Source organism: Patagioenas fasciata, chromosome 4 (assembly GCF_037038585.1).
Source record: "Patagioenas fasciata isolate bPatFas1 chromosome 4, bPatFas1.hap1, whole genome shotgun sequence".
Taxonomy (NCBI): Eukaryota; Metazoa; Chordata; class Aves; order Columbiformes; family Columbidae; genus Patagioenas; species Patagioenas fasciata.
This window is the reverse complement of record NC_092523.1, coordinates 853697-871841: the sequence shown is the minus strand read 5'-3', so window position 1 is coordinate 871841 and position 18145 is coordinate 853697. Positions and strand designations below refer to the sequence as shown.

Sequence of the window (18145 nt, the reverse complement as noted above, 5' to 3'; positions counted from 1 at the left end):
CGGGGACCGATCCTGTCCCCGCCCCAGCAAGCCCCGCCCCCGATAGGCCCCGCCCCTCGTTTGCCCGCCCTTGCCCTTGAAGGTCAATGGCGCCTCCGCAGCCGGAGGTCCCACCCCCTTGGCCTGGCTCCGCCCCTTTGCTCCGCCCCGTCTGTGCGCCCCGCTGACACCACCCCGTCCCCCTCCGTGGCTCCGCCCCCGCCGCTCCTCGCTGGGCGCGTATTGGCTCGTGGTGGCGGGAGGGGCGTGCCCCCGGGAGGAGCGGCGGCCAATGGGCTGTGAGCCTTGTCCGTATCAGGCGGGCGCTGGCGGCGGCGCGGCTGCGGGTGGGGGGCGCGGTGAGTGGGGCGGGACCGGGGGGACCGGGGGGACCGGGGGGACCGGGAGCATGGGGGGACCAGGGTCATGGGGGGACCAGGAAGGGAGCAGAGGGCGCTGGAGCCATGGGTGGTTTGTGGGGGGGCCAGGGTTGGGGAGCTCGTGGGGTGTTGGGACCATGGGGTCATTAGAGGGGTCCCGGGTAGGGGGTGGGTGGAGGGTGTTGGACCCATGGGGGTCTGGGGGCGCTGGAAAGGTCCCCGGGGGGCCAGAGGGGAGTGAGCCCTTGGGGAGGGGTGTGGGGCCACTCATGGGGGTGATGGGGAAGGGTTCAGGGGGGGCGGAGGGGGGAAGGACAGAGCCCTGGGGTGCGATGAGGGGGACGGGAGGGGAAGGACAGGCCCGCGAGGGGTCGGGGATGGGGTGTGTGATAAGGGGTCTGCGGTAGATAGGGGGGCGGGACAGGCCCATGGGGGGTCAGGGAATGAGATTGGGGGGATGGAGAGGGGAATTACCGACCCCTGGAGTGCAAGAGGGAGTTGGGGGGTGGGATGGGGTGGTCTTTGGAGGATGGAGGGGCCAGGACAGGCCTATGAGGCCCGAGGGGCAGTCGGGGGCTGGGGTGGGGGGACATGTGGGGCTGGGGGCAGGCGCTGCCTGGTCTGTGGGACCCCCGGGCCCGCCCCAGGGGCAGGGGGCACCCGCCATGAGTGACCCCCGCAGCACACAGCATGGTGGAGTACCGGATCCGGCCGTACCGGCAGGAGGACGGCGAGGCCGTGCGCGAGATCTTCGCCACCGGCATGAGCGAGTACGCGCCGGCGCTGTGCCTGCACGTGCTGCGGCAGCCCTGGGCGCTGCTGGCGCTGGGCGGCACCGCGGCCGCGCTCCTGGCCAGCGCCCGCTCGCTGCTGCTGCCGCTGCTGGCGCTCACGCTGCTGCTGGCGCTGGCCCGGCACCTGCTGGGCTGCGCCTGGCGCGCCTACATCGACCGCTGCCTCGCCGGCGACCTGCGCGACATCGGCGCCGCCTACGCCGAGAGCGCCGGGGCGCGGTTCTGGGTGGCGGAGGCGGACGAGCGGGTGGTGGGCGCGGTGGGCCTGCTGCCAGGCGATGCCGACGGCGAGCTGGTGCTGAAGAGGATGTCGGTGCGCAAGGACTACCGGGGCCTGGGCATCGCCGCGGCGCTGGGCCACACCGCGCTGGCCTTCGCGCGGCAGCGGGGCTGCCGGGCCGTGGTGCTCAACACGCTGATGCTGCAGCACCGCGCGCAGGCCCTGTACGAGCGCCTGGGCTTCCGCCGGCACCGCCGCTACGTCCTGCCCACGCTGTACGGCCGCCTGGCCAACTGCACCATCACCGTCTACCGATACGAGCTGCCCTGAGCCGGGGTGGCACGGCGGCACCGGCACCCCGAGGGGCACGGGGGAGCCCTGACCAGAGCCCCGCGCTGGCTGTGCCGTGGGGCGCTGCTGGTGACCCTGCCCGGCGGACACGGTGCAGCCACAGGGCACTGGCCGTGGGTCGATGCTTCTCAGGGACTGCGGTGGCACGGGGGGTAGGGACCCTCGTGCCCGGCGCAGTTTGGGGGCTGTGGGGTGCAAGGGGCGGCTGGGGGGCTGCCCCCCCCCCGGCAGCAGGCAGAGGTGCCGTGGTACTCCCCACCAAACCCTGCCTGGGGGGGCTGTGTCCTGCCTGCTCCTGACACCCCAGCTCTGTCCCCCCGGTCACTCAGCGGTGCCTGCAGGTCGGGCGCTGCCCCTGTGCGGGGGGAGGAATAAAGGCTCATCCACAGCACTGGGCTGGGTCATTCTTCCCTGGGGGGTCACCCCAGCACGATGATGAGTCCCTGGTGCCACAGCCCCACGGGAATAACCCAGGATGGGGCTGGGGGGACGGCACCCAGCTGGACCCACAGGGTGTCCCCCTGAGCCCCCGGGGACAACCCAGCGTGCTGGGGGGTCCCTGGGCAGGGGACAGTGGCCCCCAGGGTGATGACACCCCCTCCCAGGTGCTGGCTGTCCCCAAGGGCTTGTCGTGCCTCACCACACTTGGACCTTCGCTCAGGGGACAAAAGGTGAGTTGGCCATTGGATGAGCTGCTTGGTGCGGACTCCGGTTGGACCGGGCAAAGTCCCCGGTGGGGCTGAGCCCCCCCAGAAGGAGAGTGCGGGATGGAGGGAGCCCTCCCTATAGAGGTTCCCACCGTTGTGAGGTCCAGCGCCAAAGCACCTCCCCGATTTGGCAGTGATGGGGGTTCCGGGGGAGCCCATCCCCACCCCTGCCTGTGTCCCCGTTCCCGCGCGGGTCCCCCCTCATCCGCCCCCCAAGGCTGAAGTGACCCCGCGGCGCAGCGGCCGGGGCAGTGGCAGCAGCTGGGGCAGTGGAAACGGCCGGGGCAGTGGCAGCAGCTGGGGCAGTGGAAACGGCCGGGGCAGTGGCAGCAGCAGGGACAGTGGCAGCAGCTGGGGCAGTGGCAGCAGCTGGGGCAGTGGCAGCAGCAGGGACAGTGGCAGCAGCTGGGGCCGTGGAAACGGCCGGGGCAGTGGAAGCGGCCGGGACGGTGGCAGCAGCCGGGGCGATGGCAGCAGCCGGGGCGGTGACAGCGGCCGGGACGGTGGCAGCAGCCGGGGCGATGGCAGCAGCCGGGGCGGTGACAGCGGCCGGGGCGATGGCAGCAGGGACAGGGGCAGCGGCCGGGGCGATGGCAGCGTCCCGGCGGAGGCGGCAGCACTTCCCCAGCAGCGCCTGCGCTCGCCGCTTCCTCGGAGCCGCCGCCAGCCGGGGTAAGGGCCGAGCCGGGGGTGCGACCCCGGTGCTGTCACCCCCTCCGAAAGAAAGCTGGGCGAGCCCCCCCGCGAAGGGCCGCGGGGCGCTGGGCTGGACCCGACCGGCCCCTCTCTGCCGGCACACGCAGCGCCGCGGCTGCGGGAAGCGAAGGGCCCCCGCGCCGAGCCGGGGGGCTATCGGACCCCCAGGGTTTGGCAAGGGACCCCCCGTTTTCAGCCGGACGAGCGGCGCAGCCGCGCTCCCGGTTGGAGCAGCGGCGGAGCGGGAGCAGCAGGTGGGGGGGGCACGGGAACGCGGCCAAGTGGGGGATGTGGGCGCGGGGGCTGAGGCCACGCTCCCCTTCACCCCCCCGGGCTTTTCGGCCGCTCGGGGCCCCCTCCCCAGGGCAAGGGGAGATGTCCCCCCGGGTCCCCGCGCCGGGGTGACTGAGCCCCTGAGCCCCCCCCTGCAGGGGCACAACCCCGAGCCGCCCCGTCCCCCCAACCCGTGTCCCTTTGCCCCGCTCCCATCACGGCACCGCGGGGCAAAGGACGGGACACAGGCGGCTACTCAGTCCTGCCGCCTGCCCGGAGCCGCGGTGAGTGCCGGGGCTGCTCGGGGAACGGGGGTACAGGCACCCCCAGACCCTCCTGGGCTTCCCTCTGCGCCCCCCAGACCCTGCTCCCGCTCCGGGGCGTCCTCTGAACCCGCTCCTGGGGGCTGGGGGTGAATCTCCCAGGTCCCAGCGCGGGGGGACAGGGTCCCCAGCCTGTGCCACCCCCACCTGCACGGACACCCCACGGTGCTGTTCCCAGCAGGGGAACTGGGGTGACACGGGTGATGCTGGGATTTCCATGGGGTCCCCATGGGGAATGAGGGGAGTTGGGGCAGGAACCCCGTGGGGGGCTGGGGATGCAGGCGCTCACCCCAGGCCCGGCTGGTGATTTGGGGTGAGAAGAGGGTAGTTTTGGCAGCGGGGTGCGGGCGGGTGCCCAGCCACCGGGAGCCGAGGGCGCCCGCACGGTGCCGGGGCAGCGATTCCTGCGCCCGGGGCCTGGGGGTGCCGGGGGGGTCCCTGTGCTGACGCCCCCGTGCCGCAGGTGCCAGCCGCCCATGGCGTCCTTCCGCATCCGACAGTACCGTGACCAGGACTACGAGGCCGTGCGCAGCCTCTTCGCCCGCGGGCTCCTGGAGCACGTGCCGGCCACCTACCGCTTCCTGCTGCGCACGGCGCGGGCGCAGCTGGTGCTGCTGGTGCTGTTCGCCGCGGTGCGGGCGGCCGCCGGCTCCTGGCTGCTGGGGCTGGCGGCCGTGGCGCTGGCGATGGCGGTTGCCTGGCCCATGGTGCACTCCGTCTGCCTCACCTACGTGCAGAACGCGCTGAACACCGACCTCTGCGACATCGAGAGCAGCTACATGCGGGCGCCCGACTCCTGCTTCTGGGTGGCGGAGGCCGGCGGGGCCGTGGTGGGCATGGTGGCCGTGGCGCCGCCGCAGAACCCGGCCGACCGAGGGGTGGCCCTGGAGCTGCTGCGGATGTCAGTCAGCAAGGACTTCCGCGGCCGCGGCGTGTCCAGGGCGCTGTGCGGGGAGGTGCTGCGCTTCGCCCGGGCGCGGGGCTACGGCGCCGTGGTGCTGTCCACGTCCATGGTGCAGGTGGTGGCGCAGCGGCTCTACGAGAGCCACGGCTTCAGGAAGGTGGGGATCACCGGCCTCTCGCCGCTCGGCGACCTGCTCTGCATCCAGATCTTCCGCTACCGCTGCGACCTGCCCGGCGGCACCGCGGACCCGCCGCGCTAGGGACCGCGGCACCGCGACCCCGGCACCGCCATGGCGTCCCCGACCCCGGCACGCCAGACACGGCCACCGCTCTCCGACCCCGGCGCACCGCACGCCGCCCCAGCGTCCCCGACCCCGGCACCCGGGACAGGGCTGCCCTGCCAGGCTGCCGAGGCCTCTGCCGGCGCCTTTTCTAGCTTTTTAGCACTGAGAAATAAATGGAGACCTGCAGGAAAGCCGTGTGGGGTGCGCGGGGTGCGTGTGTGCGCGTGCGAGCCCGCGCGGTGCTGGGTGTGCGCGAGTGGCAGCGCTGTGTGCACGGGGCCGTGCACGCGTGTGTGCCTGTGCCACCGCCTGGCCTGCAGCCCTGTCCCCCCCCGCAGGCTGCAGCTGTCCCAGAGGCATCCCTGGGGACACCCTGGGGCACAGGGGACACTTTGGGGGACAGTAGCATCCGGGGTGCCCGGGGCAGGAGGATCCCCGTGCAGGGGACACGGGGGTCCAGGGACACTCGGGGTGCTGAGGGCTCCCCCAGGGGTGACGGTAGGGGACAACCGGGTACAAGGCACCACGGGGCCTAGAAGCCGACGGGCGGCTGTGCCATCACTGAAGATGGCGACGACGCCGAGCAGCCCTGCCCTCACTGAAGATGGCGGCGGTTCCCTTTTTCCTTCTCTCCGTGCCCTCACTGAAGATGGCGGCGGCCGGGGCGGTGTCGCGGCGGGGCGGGGCGGGCCGGGCCGGGCGGAAGCGCGGGCAGGGGCTGGGCAGCGGCGGTGCTGCCGGCAGCGCCCGGTCCGCCCGGCACCGGCACCATGGACTGTTACACGGCCAACTGGAACCCGCTGGGCGAGGAGGCCTTCTACCGGTGAGGGGCCCGCGGCTGGGCGGCTGGGAGCCGGGGGCTGCTCATGGACCCTGGGGCTGCACGGGGATCCTGGGGCAGGACCGGGCGCCTGGGGGGTCCCGGGGCCGGACGGGGGTCCTGGGGCCGGGCGAGGGGGTGCAGAGGCAGCCATGGGTCGTGGGGCTGGGCAGGGGGTCCCGGGGCAGGACGGGGCGTCCTGGGGGCTGGACGGGGGTCTTGGGGCACGACAGGCGGTCTGGGGACTGGATGGGGGCTGCTGGGGGGTCCTGGGGCTGGGTGTGGGTCCCCCGGGGCTAAACAGGCGGTCCCGGGGCGACCATGGGTCCTGGGGCTGGCCGGGGGGTGCACACTGTCTGTAGCCCCCCGGTCCGTCTGTCTGTCCCCGCAGGAAGGTGGAGCTGTACGCCATGGAGTGGGGGCTGCGGGAGGACCTGCGGGACTGCCTGGTGGCGGCCGCCCCGTACGGGGGGCCCATAGGTGGGGCTGGTCCCCGGGACCCCACACTGGGGCGGGACCCCCGGCCAGGGGCCGTCCTGGAGCCCCGGCGGTGACGGCGGCTCAGGCGCTCCCTTCCCGTCCCCAGCCCTGCTGAAGAACAGCCCCCGCAGGGACAAGTCCCCCGGCGCCCGCCCGCTGCTGGAGATCTACTCGGCCTCGGGGCTGCTCCTGGCCGCCATCCCGGTGAGCGGCCCTGCCGCGCCGCCGTGTGCGGGGGTTTGCGGGGTGCGGGGAGCTCGGCGCGGCCCCGGCTGCCCCCTTGCGCCCATAACCCCGTGGGCAGGGGCCGGGGTCGCCGGTGGCTGCAGGCTGTGGCACCCAGGGTGAATCGCCGGGCTGTGTGACCGCGGCCGCCTCTGCCCGTGCCGCTCGCCGTCCCTCTGCTCTCCGCGGGGGAGCGGGCGCTGCCGTGTGCCCGCGGCACCCTGAGCTCCGCGGGGATGGCTCCGTGCGGCTCCCGCAGCCCTGGCAGCAGCTCGGAGAGGGGGGAGCTGCAGGGAGGAAGGCGCTGCCCAGCCCCGGGGAGAGGGAGCGGGCTGGGGACGATCACACAGTGTTGGTGGCCCAGGAGCATTGTCCCTTCCCCGCTGGGCGGGCACAGGGCAGTGGGGACATCGGGGACAGGGGCAGCTGCTGTGAGCGGCAGAGCTGGGGCAGCCAGGGCTGTCGGACCTCCGGACACCCACCTGTGGCCGTGGGCTTCATGTCAGCCCTGGAGGGACATCTGTGGGCTGGGCGGGCATCGAGCGGCCCCCAGCGCGCTCAGGCGTGTCCCTCCGCAGTGGAAGAGCGGGCAGCTGGTGCAGCTGGGCTGGACCGCCAGCGAGGACCTGCTGTGCATCCAGGAGGACGGCACCGTCCTCATCTACAACCTCTTCTGCGAGTTCAAGCGCCACTTCAGCATGGGCAACGTGAGTGGGGCAGGGCCGGGGTGCGCGGGATGGGCTTGGGATGGGGAACCGAGCGCTGTGGGGCCTCCCCAAGCGCTCCCCCCACGGGGCTGTGGCCCTTGGGGGTGAATGAGTCAAACCCCGAATCTTGGGGCAGCTCTGGGCCCCTCAGGCCAAGAAACCCTTGAGGTGCTGGAGCGAGTGGAGAGAAGGGAACGGAGCTGGTGAGGGGCTGGAGCACAAGTGTGATGGAGCAGCTGAGGGACCTGGGGGGTTCAGCTGGAGAACAGGAGCTGAGGGGAGACCTTCTGATCTCTGAACTGCCTGAAAGGAGCTTGGAGCCAGGGGGGTCGGGCTCTGCTCCCCAGGAACAAGCGCCAGGAGCAGAGGAAACGGCCTCAAGTTGCCCAGGGGAGGTTGAGGTTGGATTTGGGAACAATTCCTTCCCCAAAGGGCTGTGGGGCATTGGAACAGGCTGCCCAGGGCAGTGCTGGAGTCACCATCCCTGGAGGGCTGGACAGACGGACAGGAGGTTCTCAGGACACGGGGCAGGGACAGGATGGGGAATGGGTGGACTCCATGAGCTTGAGGGGCTTTTCCAAGCAACGTGATTCTCTGACTATGAGCTGGCAGCTGTCCCCATGGCCCCTGGGGCCAGGACGAGCCCCTGTCACCACAGGATCGAGTCCATTGTGCTGTGTCCCCACCAGCACCCCAGCGCAGGGCTGGCTCGCCTTCCCCCGGGGCTTTGTCCCCGAGCGGTGGCAGCAGTGCGGTGCTGAGCCCCCAGCCCCGCTGTCCCCCACGGCGCAGGAGGTGCTGCAGAACCACGTGCTGGAGGCGAAGGTTTTCCACACCGAGTACGGCACCGGCGTGGCCATCCTCACCGGCGCCCACCGCTTCTCCCTGGCCACCAACATCGACGACCTGAAGCTGCGCAGGATGCCCGAGGTCCCCGGTGCGTGTCCCCCCTGCCGTCCCCGCCGCCGGCCGGCGCAGGGGGTGACGCTGGTGCCCGTCAGGTCTGCAGAAGCCGCCGTCCTGCTGGGCCGTGCTGTCCCAGGACAGGGTGACCATCGTGCTGCTGGCGGTGGGGCAGGACCTCTACCTGCTGGACAACACCTCCTGCTCCGTGGTGGTGAGTGACCCGCGGGGTGGCCCCCTCCCCTGTCCCCACTGTCCCCTAGGGTGCTCTCCAGCACCTACTGTGAGGTCCTTGTGTCCCAAATGTCCCATGGGGTGCTGTGCAGCCCCCGTCACCTGCTGGCAGGTCCTTCTGTCCCCAGTGTCCCATGGGCGCTCTCCAGCCCCAAACACCCGCTGGCAGGTCCCCCTCTTGTCATTAATGTCCCATAAAGTGCTTTCCAGCCCTGAACACTCACTGGCAGGTCCCTCCCCTGCCCCAGTGTCCCATGAGTGTCCCCCAGCACTCACCGGCAGGTCCTGTCCCCACTGTCCCGTGGGCGGGGTGTACACCAGGTCCATCTGTCCCCGTCCTGGCTGGGGACAAAGGGCTGAGGGTGAACCGGGTGGAGGGCGGGATGTGACAGCCCCGTCCTCAGGCCCTTCGATGCTGGTGTGTGTCACGTACCCTGTCCCCAGAGCACGTCCCCAGGTGTAACCCAGTCCCCGTCCCCATCGCAGACCCCCCCCGGGCTGAGCCCCTCCGCCGGCGCCTACCTGCAGCTGGCCGTGTCCTTCAACCACCGCTGCCTGGCCCTGTTCACCGACACCGGCTACCTCTGGATGGGGCTGGCCACGCTGAAGGTCAGTGTCCCCTGGTGTCACCCGGCGGGTGGGCTGTCCGTGCGGGTTCCTCGGGGGCCCCATGGACCCAGGCCCGCAGGTCCTACCCTCGGGAGATCCCCCTCTTCTGTCCTCGCCTGACTTTATACCGGGCTCCCCACTCGTATTTCTGGACCCACCATTTTGCTGGTTTGGTGCCTCCCTTTCAGTCCGAACTCCCTCCAGATTAACGTCCCACCGCTAATTGCATTTCCCCGCTGGTCGCAGCTGTTATGTCCGTGCCCAAGCGCGCTGGCCCCGGCGCCGTTTCCCGGGCCGGCTCAGCCGTGTCACCGCGCTGCGCGGCCGCCTGGGCGGCGGGTTCAGCGCTGCGGGGATGGCGAGGGGCTGGCGCCTCCCCCGGCCCCGGGAGCAGGCGGCTCAGCAAAGCGCGTCCTGCGTCCTGGAGCCAGCAGCGGCTCCGACGCAGGTGAGACGCCCCTTGTGTGGAGCCCCGTGGAGGAGCTGAGGGGCCGTGGGTACCGGTGGCTCCTGGGGAGATTCAATGGGAGACAAGGAAATTGTTCCCGATGGGAACAGCCGGTCGTGGAATCTCCCCAGGGCAGGGCTGGGCTCCCGGCACTGGGCACCTTTAGGATCCAGCTGGGCAGGGCTGGGCCGGCTTGTCTAGACCGGGCTTGTGCCATGAAAGGTTGGACCAGGCGATCCCTGCGTCCCTGAACCCGGGATTTGGTGATTCTGTGGTTTTCCTTTCACCTTCGTTCACTTGCTGGGTCTCAGTTGAGCTTGAGGGTGGTGAGAGCCTGGGCAGGAACCTGGAGAGGTGGTGGATGAACCATCCCTGGAGACATCCCAGGCCAGGCTGGACGGGGCTCTGAGCAACCTGAGCTGGTGAAGATGTCCCTGCTCATGGCAGGGGCACTGGGGGCTGGGGAGATCCCTCAGCCCAAACCATCTGGTTCCACAAGCAGCTCCTCGCTCTGTGCAGCAGGAACGCGTCTCACGCTGGGTGTGGTGCTCACACCCCGTGCTCGCCCCTCGCTGTGTCACCCGCGTCCCCGCCTGCCCCCAGAGCTGTGACAGGGCCAGCTGCTCCCATGGGACCCACTCAGGGTGCAGCACCCCCAGTGCTCGCGCTGCAGCCGCGGCTGTGCCGCTTGTCCCCGGCACATGTCCCCGGTGCCCATGCGGTGCCGCTTGTCCCCGCGCCACGTCCCCCTGCCCCAGCTCTCTCTCTGTCTCTCTGCAGGAGAAGATCTGCGAGTTCAACTGCAGCATCCGATCCCCTCCGCGGCAGATGGTTTGGTGAGTGGCCCCCGGCCGTGCCCCCCCCAGCTCCTCCGGTTCCCCGAGCCGTGGCGGTGGCTGCGCCGTGGGACAAGCGGGACCCGCTGGCTTCCGGGCGCGGGGGCTGCGAGCGGCCGGGGCTCAGCCGGGGCTCCCGCAGGTGCCTGCGTCCGCGCAGCCGGCAGCGCGCCGTGGTGCTGGCCTGGGAGCGGCAGCTCATGGTGGTGGGGAACTCCGCGGAGTGCATCCGGTATCCTTTGGGTGCTCGTTCCCCACAGCCAGACCCACCTGTGCTCCCCACCCCGGACCCACCTGTGCTCCCCCCCCGGACCCACCTGTGTCCCCTCCGGACCCACCTGTGCCCCGCCCCCCCCGGACCCTCCCACGGGTGAGGGGGCTCCAGGAGCACCCGTGGCCCCCAGGGTGGTCAGAGGAGGCTGAACCTGTTCCTCTCCTCTGCAGCTCTGCCATGATGTCCCTGTCCCATCCCCAGCACCAAACCCCCTCCTGTCACCCCTCAGCCCCCTCCTCTCACCCCCCAGCCCCTCCTGTCACCCCCGGTCCCTTCCCGGAGGGGGATCCTGCTCCCCCTCAGCAGCCGGTGCCGGTGGCCACTGAAGCCCTGTGCCGGGGAGCGCTGGCCCCGCCGGGCTCCAGCCCTGGTCCGCACAGGTGGGGCTGCCGGGGTGGGGGTTCCTGCCACTGGCAGGGGCTGGTCTCTGCAGGAAGGGGGTCAGGGGCTCTGGGGTCCGTCTGTCTGTCTGTCTGTCTGTGCCGTGCCGCAGCCGCCCTCCCAGCCCTTAGCGGCAGCGCAGCTTTGTCCTGGACGAGGACTCGTTCCTGGTGCCCGAGCTGGACGGGGTGCGGATCCTGTCCCGCTCCTCCCACGAGTTCCTGCACGAGATCCCAGGTGAGACGGGGCCGGGGGGCGATGCTGAGCGGGACCCCCACGCCGGGCAGGCAGCGCAGCCCTCTCAGGGCACTGGGGGTGCTGAGACCCCCCCGCAGCCACCTGGCCCTGGGCTCCTCCATCCCCAGCACCGTGCTGGGTCTGGTCCCCTCCTGTGCCAGCTCTGCTGAGCCCCTGTGCCCCGAGCAGGGTCTTGCAGGCTGAGCCCCCCAGTGCTGCCAGAGCCCCCCACTGCGCACTGGGGCTGGGCACAGCTCGACACAGTGGTTCCTCACCTGCTACTGCTGCCACCATCGAGTGTCCAGAGCAGAGCTGCCCAGGGCGGCGAATGGCTCCCTGGGACACCGGTGTCCCCACAGCAGCCCTGTCCCCGTCCCCTTGGGTCAGTGTTTCCGGGGGGCTGCGGTCGCCAGGGCTGGAGGAGCCACCCTGAGCTGCCCATCGTCGGGCACCGAAGGACGGTGCTGGCAGGGGCTGCCCAGGGTCCCGAGCTGCGTGGGGACAGTGAGGAGCGGTCACAGCGGGGGCAGGTGGGGACAGTGAGGAGCGGTCACAGCGAGGGCAGGTGGGGACAGTGAGGAGCAGTCACAGCGGGGGCGGGTGGCAGCCTCTCGGTGTTTCCCCTGTCCCGCAGAAGCCAGCCAGGAGATCTTCCGCATCGCCTCCATGGCACCGGGGGCTCTGCTGCTGGAGGCGCAGAAGGAGTACGAGGTACGGGCCGGGGCTGCACTGGAAACCACTGCCGGTGTCACCCTGCTGGGGCGGGGGGACGATCCCGGCCGTCCCTGCTGGGGCGGGGGGACGATCCCGGCCGTCCCTGCTGGGGCGGGGGCTCCCCGGGCCGCTGGGGCTGCCCCACGGCCGTGCCCCCCGCAGAAGGAGAGCCAGAAGGCGGACGAGTACCTGCGGGAGATCAAGGACCAGAAGCTGCTCCCGGAGGCCGTGAGCCAGTGCATCGAGGCGGCCGGCTACGAGCACGAGCCCGAGACCCAGAAATCACTGCTGAGGGTGAGCGGGGGTCGCGGGGTGCAGGGTGTCCCCGGGCAGGGTCCCTCACGGCCAGCCCCCCCAACCCGCAGGCCGCCTCCTTCGGGAAATGCTTCATCGACAAGTTCCCCCCCGACGGCTTCGTGCGCATGTGCCAGGACCTGCGGGTGCTCAACGCCGTCCGCGACTACCAGATCGGCATCCCCCTCACCTTCACCCAGTATCCGCCATCCCTGCGCAGGGGGGGCCGGGGCTGCTGTGTGGGGCCACTGGTCCTGCCGGGCTGGCCACCTCGTGGGTGGAGTGAGACGGGGGTACGGGCACTGCAGAGGCCAAACCCCCAATCCTGGGGGCAGTTCTGGGCCCCTCAGGCCAAGAAAGAGCTTGAGGTGCTGGAGCGAGTGGAGAGAAGGGAATGGAGCTGGTGAGGGGCTGGAGCACAAGTGTGATGGAGCGGCTGAGGGACCTGAGGGTTCAGCTGGAGAACAGGAGCTGAGGGGAGACCTTCTGATCTCTGAACTGCCTGAAAGGAGCTTGGAGCCAGGGGGGTCGGGCTCTGCTCCCCAGGAACAAGCGCCAGGAGCAGAGGAAACGGCCTCAAGTTGTGCCAGGGGAGGTTGAGGTTGGATGTGGGAACAATTTCTTCCCCAAAGGGCTGTGGGGCATTGGAACAGGCTGCCCAGGGCAGTGCTGGAGTCACCATCCCTGGAGGGCTGGACAGACGGACAGGAGGTTCTCAGGACAGGGGGCAGGGACAGGACTGGGGGAACGGTTGGACACAGTGATCTTGAGGGGCTTTCCCAACCAAAATGATTCTCTGATACGATTCTGAGATGTCCCTTGACTGTCCCCAGATACAAGCGTCTCACCATCGAGGTGCTGCTGGACAGGTGAGGGGCAGTGCCCATCCGCACTGCGGTGCCATCCCCGCTGTCCCCGTCCCCCGGCCAGGGGCTGCGCAGGCTCAGACCCCCGCGAGGCTGGGGGCGCCGCTCAGCCCCCTGTCCCCACACCGCTGTCCCCCGTGTCCCCAGGCTGGTCCTGCGGCGCCTCTACCCGCTGGCCATCCGCATCTGCGAGTACCTGCGCCTCTCGGAGATCCAGGGCGTCAGCCGCATCCTGGCACACTGGGCCTGCTACAAGGTAAGGGGGCTCCAGGGGGCTCTGCCCCTCTGGGGACACACTCGGACCTCCCGTTTGTCCCCGCCAGGTGCAGCAGAAGGACAAGTCCGATGAGGAGGTGGCCCAGGCCATCAACCAGAAGCTGGGGGACACGCCAGGCATCTCCTACTCCGAGATCGCCGCCCGGGCGTACGACTGCGGCAGGACGGAGCTGGCCATCAAGGTCTGGGGGTCGTGGGGTGACGGGGCCGTGGGGTGACCAGGGGCTGGGACGTGGTGGCCGCGCGCTGACAACCCCCCCGCAGCTGCTGGAGTACGAACCGCGCTCCGGGGAGCAGGTGCCGCTGCTGCTGAAGATGAAGCGGAGCAAGCTGGCCCTCAGCAAAGCCATCGAGAGCGGGGACACCGACCTGGGTGAGGGGCTGGGAGGCTGGTCGGCCTCCCTCGGGGGGAAGGGGAGGGGAGCTGGTGGTCTCTGTGGGGCTGCAGCTCCCTGGGGTGGCCATGGGGGGTGGGCAGGGTCTCCGTGTCCCCCCTGAACCGCTCTCTGTCCCAGTCTACACCGTGGTGCTGCACCTGAAGAATGAGCTGAACCGCGGCACCTTCTTCATGACGCTGCAGAACCAGCCGGTGGCCCTGAGCCTGTACCGCCAGGTAGGGGCTGTCCCTGCGGTGACACCTCCCTGACCTCCCCCCCAGCTCCCTGACCCCCCCCCCAGCTCCCTGACCCCCCCCCCCAGCTCCCTGACCCCCCCCCCCAGCTCCCTGACCCCCCCCCCCAGCTCCCTGACCCCCCCCCCAGCTCCCTGACCCCCCCCCCCAGCTCCCTGACCCCCCCCCCCAGCTCCCTGACCCCCCCCCCCAGCTCCCTGACCCCCCCCCCAGCTCCCTGACCCCCCCAGCTCCCTGACCCCCCCCTCACTCCCTGACCCCCCACCGCTCCCCAGTTCTGCAAGCACCAGGAGCGGGAGACGCTGAAGGACCTGTACAACCAGGACGACAACCACCAGGAGCTCGGCAACTTCCACGTCCACTCCAGCTACGCCGAGAAGGTCCGTGCTGGGGGGACGGGCTGGGGGGCTCCGGGCTGGCGTGGGGGGGTCAGGATCCCACCCAGGTCCCAGTCGCTGGGCATCAGCGCAGACCCCTGCGGATCTTGGCCGTGGCTCCATGTGGGCACCGACCACCCCTCCTGTCCCCCGGGGGCTCTGGGGTGCTGCCCCGTCCCCGCGTCCCGTCCCCGCGTCCCGTCCCCGCGTCCCGTCCCCGCGTCCCGTCCCCGCGTCCCGTCCCCGCGTCCCGTCCCCGCGTCCCGTCCCCGCGTCCCGTCCCCGCGTCCCGTCCCCGCGTCCCGTCCCATCCCCGCGGGGCTGAGGGCAAAGGTTCGTTTTGGAGCGCTCTGTGCAGTGACATGGAGTGACAACCATCACCCAAGAGGTTCAGTTAAATCGCGTATTTACTGAACACCACACAGTGGATTATGGCAAACAGTGGCTTGGCAGAGGTTTGTAACTTATATCAAAAACTTAGCGAGGCTTTAACAACAAAACTCGCCAGATGCTTCTCTTATGTGCCCAGCATAGAGTTAGAAAGAGGCAGAAGAAAAGGAGAGGTGGGTTATCAGAAGGAAGGTAGGAGCTCGCCATTCCATTGCTCCAGCTTGTGGTGGGTACGAATACTTGGTCGATGCCACACGACACGCGCAAACAAACCCACCGAGACAAAACCACCGCGCACACAAAGCACAGAGCAGCCGGGCCCCTGGGTGGCCCGGCGAGGAGGCTCCGTAGCCCGGCCCGTTTGCGCGCGGGGCGGGGAGGGGGCTCCTGTCCCTCCGCTCGCCCGTCGTGCTGCCCAGGAAGGTTCCAGGAATGGGTCGGTGCTGTTAAAACCAGAGTGCGGTCGCGGTGCTGACAGCCGTGGGTCGTTTTGGCCCTCAGGGGTAGCTGCTGGTTGGCGATGTCTCCTGGTGGTCCATTGTCTGCTAGGTGACCCATCTTGGTCATCTCAATGAGGACCGAGGCCTTGTCAGCAGCACTGTTCTTTGTCTTTGTCTCAAAAACGCGTGCCTGCGTTTCACAGAGACCTTGAAAGGGAAAAGATGGGGTGTCTGCCTCCACAGCCACCTATCCTTTCCTGCCCAAAACTGCAAAACCCAGGTGTTTAAGGCATAACACACAGCACTAACGGGTCCGCAGCTTTGCAGAGGATGGGGGGCAGTTCAAGGCTGTCACCCCACAGCGTGACCCCGCGCTGGAGGGGCTGAGCCTGGCGCGTTCTCTCCCCAGCGCATCGAGGGCCGGGTGGGCGCCCTGCAGAACGCCGTGGACGAGTACTACAAAGCCAAGAATGAGTTTGCTGCCAAGGTGAGCGCGGGCATCGCCACGGGGACGGGGCTGCACCGCCGCGGTCCCTGCCACACGGGCCGGCGTTCTGCTCCCCAGGCCACGGAGGAGCAGATCAAGCTGCTGCGGCTCCAGCGTCACCTCCAGGAGGACCTGGACAAGCCCTACCTGGACCTGTCGCTGCACGACACCGTCACCAACCTCATCCTGGACGGGCACCACAAGCGCGCGGAGCAGCTGTACCGCGACTTCAAGATCCCCGACAAGAGGTCGGTCCGGGGGGCTCAGCCCGGGCGGGGGCCGCGCTGGGGCACCGGGGGCCCGGCAGCCCAAGGGGTGTTGATCTGCTGGAGGGGGGTGGCCGTACGGAGGATCTGGACCCGCTGGATCGATGGGCTGAGGCCAATTGTCTGAGGGTCACCAAGGCCAAGTGCCGGGTCCTGCGCTGGGGTCACAACAACCCCATGGGCGCTGCAGCTGGGGAAGAACCACAGAATGGTTTTGGTTGGAAAAGACCCTTAGGATCATTGAGTCCAACCACAACTTGAATCGAGCACTAACCCAAGTCCCTAAGAGCCTCATCTGTACATCCCTGAGACACCTCCAGCGATGGGGAATCCCCCACTGCCCGGGCAGCCTGGTCCAGTGCCCAACGGCCCGCTCTGGGAAAACATGTTTCCTGATATCCAATCTAAGAGCGGCTGGGAAGTGCCTGGTGGAAAAGGACCTGGGGGTGTTGGTGGCAGCGGCTGAACACGAGCCAGCGTGTGCCCAGGTGGCCAAGAGGCCACAGCATCCTGGCTGGGACCAGCACTGGGGTGGCCAGCAGGGCCAGGGCAGTGACCGAACCTGTGCTGGGACCTGGGGAGGACAAACCATGAATCCTGGGGTCAGTTTTGGGCCCTCGTGCCAAGAAAGGCCTTGAGGTGCTGGAGCGAGTGGAGAGAAGGGAACGGAGCTGGTGAGGGGCTGGAGCACAAGTGTGATGGGAGCGGCTGAGGGACCTGGGGGTTCAGCTGGAGCACAGGAGCTGAGGGGAGACCTTCTGATCTCTGAGCTGCCTGAAAGGAGCTTGGAGCCAGGGGGGTCGGGCTCTGCTCCCCAGGAACAAGCGCCAGGAGCAGAGGAAACGGCCTCAAGTTGCCCAGGGGAGGTTGAGGTTGGATCTGGGAACAAATTCTTCCCCAAAGGGCTGTGGGGCATTGGAACAGGCTGCCCAGGGCAGTGCTGGAGTCACCATCCCTGGAGGGCTGGACAGACAGACAGGAGGTTCTCAGGACATGGGGCAGGGACAGGGTGGGTTATGGTTGGACTCCATGATCTTGAGGAGCTTTTCTAACCAAAACGCCTCGACGCGGTGTGACCTGTGTCCCCAGGTACTGGTGGCTGAAGATCAGCGCCTTGGCCACCCGCGGGGACTGGGAGGAGATGGAGAAGTTCTCCAAGAGCAAGAAGTCGCCCATCGGGTACCTGGTAAGGGTTTTCCTGTCCATGGGGGGTATGGGGTGAGTGCTGGAGCTGGGGGCCCAGGAGAGCAGCCCCTGCCCCCCGCCCCCTCCAGCCCTTTGTGGAGATCGCGGTGAAGCACCACAACCGCTACGAGGCCAAGAAATACGCACCCCGGGTCACCCCCGAGCAGCGCGTCAAGGCCTTCGTGCTGGTGGGGTGAGTTGGGGGGATGTGGGGGCTGGGGGGTGTGGGGCAGGGTCGGAGCCCCTGGGAGCAGCGGGGTCCTTGTGCAGCGGGGCTGGGGGATCCGGGTAGGGGTGAGACCCCGGGGAGTGGGGTTGGTGCTGGGGGGCACATTGAGCATCATCCTCTGCTGCTGGGGGAGTGCATGGGGCACCGGTGCCCCCGGTGTGGGTGGAATGGTGGCTGGGGATCCCGCCCCCCCTCCCCCCTCCCGCCCCCCCTCCCCCCTCCCGCCCCCCCTCCCCCCTCCCGCCCCCCCTCCCGTCCCCCCTCCTGTCCCCCCTCCCGTCCCCCCTCCTGTCCCCCTCCTGTCCCCGCCACCCCCCAGCTCCCGCTGTGCCGCAGGGACCTGGAGCAGGCGGCCGACGCCGCCATCGAGCACAAGAACGAGGCCGAGATGAATTTCGTGCTGTCCAAGTGCGGCGCGGGCACCGAGGCCACCGTGGCCGAGAAGCTGAACCGGGCCCGGGCGCAGCTCCTCAAGAAGTGACCCCCGTTGGGGCCCTGCCCTGCTTCCCCCTCCCTGTGCTGGGGGGCTCCAGCCCCCTCGCCGCGGGTGTCCGTGTTGGGGTGGGGATGGGGCGGCAGACGCGTCTGGGTCCTGGGCCAGCGCTGGGGTCCCCTGGAAGCGCCAGCAGCCGGGCCCCCTGCCTGCGCACCCCCCACCCCCTGGGGCAGAGGGACCCCCGCCCTCTCGCTGTGCCCTCCCCCGTTCTTGTTCAATAAAGAGGAGAGAGCTCGCTGTTTGGCTCCTGGTGGGAACGGCTCAGCCCCCCCTGGCACCCACTGATGCTCTTGCTCTGCTCAACACCCCCCTGCCACCCCGGTTTGGGAGTGGGGGGCTCCTGGGCAGGTTTAGGGGGAGCTGTAGGGCGTCCATGGGGGACACAGGGCTCTTGGGTTATGGGGCCTGGAGCAGGCCCTGGGGGGTCTGG

The 18145-nt window shown here is 69.7% G+C and overlaps 3 protein-coding genes and 1 long non-coding RNA gene across 7 annotated transcripts; 3 read left to right on the top strand and 1 right to left on the bottom strand.

The window, feature by feature from the left end:
* Positions 1–49: 49 nt before the first annotated feature.
* On the top strand, positions 50–2115 carry LOC136101263 (probable N-acetyltransferase camello). The gene is made up of 2 exons (XM_065837266.2): positions 50–338; positions 1042–2115. The coding sequence occupies exons 1-2, from the start codon at positions 272–274 to the stop codon at positions 1701–1703; spliced, it is 729 nt and encodes a 242-aa protein (XP_065693338.2). The 5' UTR covers positions 50–271; the 3' UTR covers positions 1704–2115.
* Positions 2116–2187: 72 nt separating this feature from the next.
* Positions 2188–5101, top strand: LOC136101270 (N-acetyltransferase 8-like). 4 transcript variants are annotated; one of them, XM_071808400.1, is made up of 2 exons: positions 2188–2395; positions 4187–5101. In XM_071808400.1, the coding sequence occupies exons 1-2, from the start codon at positions 2313–2315 to the stop codon at positions 4884–4886; spliced, it is 783 nt and encodes a 260-aa protein (XP_071664501.1). In that variant the 5' UTR covers positions 2188–2312; the 3' UTR covers positions 4887–5101. The 4 variants fall into 4 exon arrangements, with proteins under 4 accessions (XP_071664501.1, XP_065693345.1, XP_065693346.1 ...); XM_065837273.2 differs by lacking the exon at positions 2188–2395 and adding an exon at positions 2818–3103; XM_065837274.2 differs by lacking the exon at positions 2188–2395 and adding an exon at positions 3117–3381.
* Positions 5102–5602: 501 nt separating this feature from the next.
* Positions 5603–17952, top strand: VPS16 (VPS16 core subunit of CORVET and HOPS complexes). Its single transcript, XM_065836692.2, has 24 exons — positions 5603–5733; positions 6122–6210; positions 6317–6414; positions 7014–7142; positions 7935–8079; positions 8144–8259; positions 8766–8888; positions 10117–10172; positions 10315–10404; positions 10970–11064; positions 11699–11775; positions 11941–12072; positions 12144–12271; positions 12906–12941; positions 13086–13194; positions 13262–13396; positions 13479–13587; positions 13730–13827; positions 14121–14225; positions 15462–15539; positions 15618–15787; positions 16895–16991; positions 17080–17183; positions 17556–17952. Exons 1-24 carry the CDS (start codon positions 5681–5683, stop codon positions 17698–17700), a joined length of 2517 nt encoding a protein of 838 aa, XP_065692764.2. The 5' UTR covers positions 5603–5680; the 3' UTR covers positions 17701–17952.
* On the bottom strand, positions 14612–15586 carry LOC139827960 (uncharacterized). The gene is made up of 2 exons (XR_011739104.1): positions 15353–15586; positions 14612–15259 (listed from the first exon to the last, which is right to left on the bottom strand). It is a non-coding gene; the product is annotated as an uncharacterized lncRNA (long non-coding RNA).
* Positions 17953–18145: the final 193 nt, after the last annotated feature.

Bases quoted from the DNA above. Each gene is read 5' to 3' on its own strand.
- LOC136101270 (XM_071808400.1), top strand. From the start codon at position 2,313: ATGACACCCCCTCCCAGGTGCTGGCTGTCCCCAAGGGCTTGTCGTGCC. The intron at 2,396-4,186 runs GTGAGTTGGCCA...CCCGTGCCGCAG, and splicing joins CTTCGCTCAGGGGACAAAAG to GTGCCAGCCGCCCATGGCGT.
- VPS16 (XM_065836692.2), top strand. From the start codon at position 5,681: ATGGACTGTTACACGGCCAACTGGAACCCGCTGGGCGAGGAGGCCTTC. The intron at 6,211-6,316 runs GTGGGGCTGGTC...TCCCGTCCCCAG, and splicing joins CCCGTACGGGGGGCCCATAG to CCCTGCTGAAGAACAGCCCC. The intron at 13,588-13,729 runs GTGAGGGGCTGG...TCTCTGTCCCAG, and splicing joins GAGCGGGGACACCGACCTGG to TCTACACCGTGGTGCTGCAC.
- LOC136101263 (XM_065837266.2), top strand. From the start codon at position 272: ATGGGCTGTGAGCCTTGTCCGTATCAGGCGGGCGCTGGCGGCGGCGCG. The intron at 339-1,041 runs GTGAGTGGGGCG...TGACCCCCGCAG, and splicing joins GGCTGCGGGTGGGGGGCGCG to CACACAGCATGGTGGAGTAC.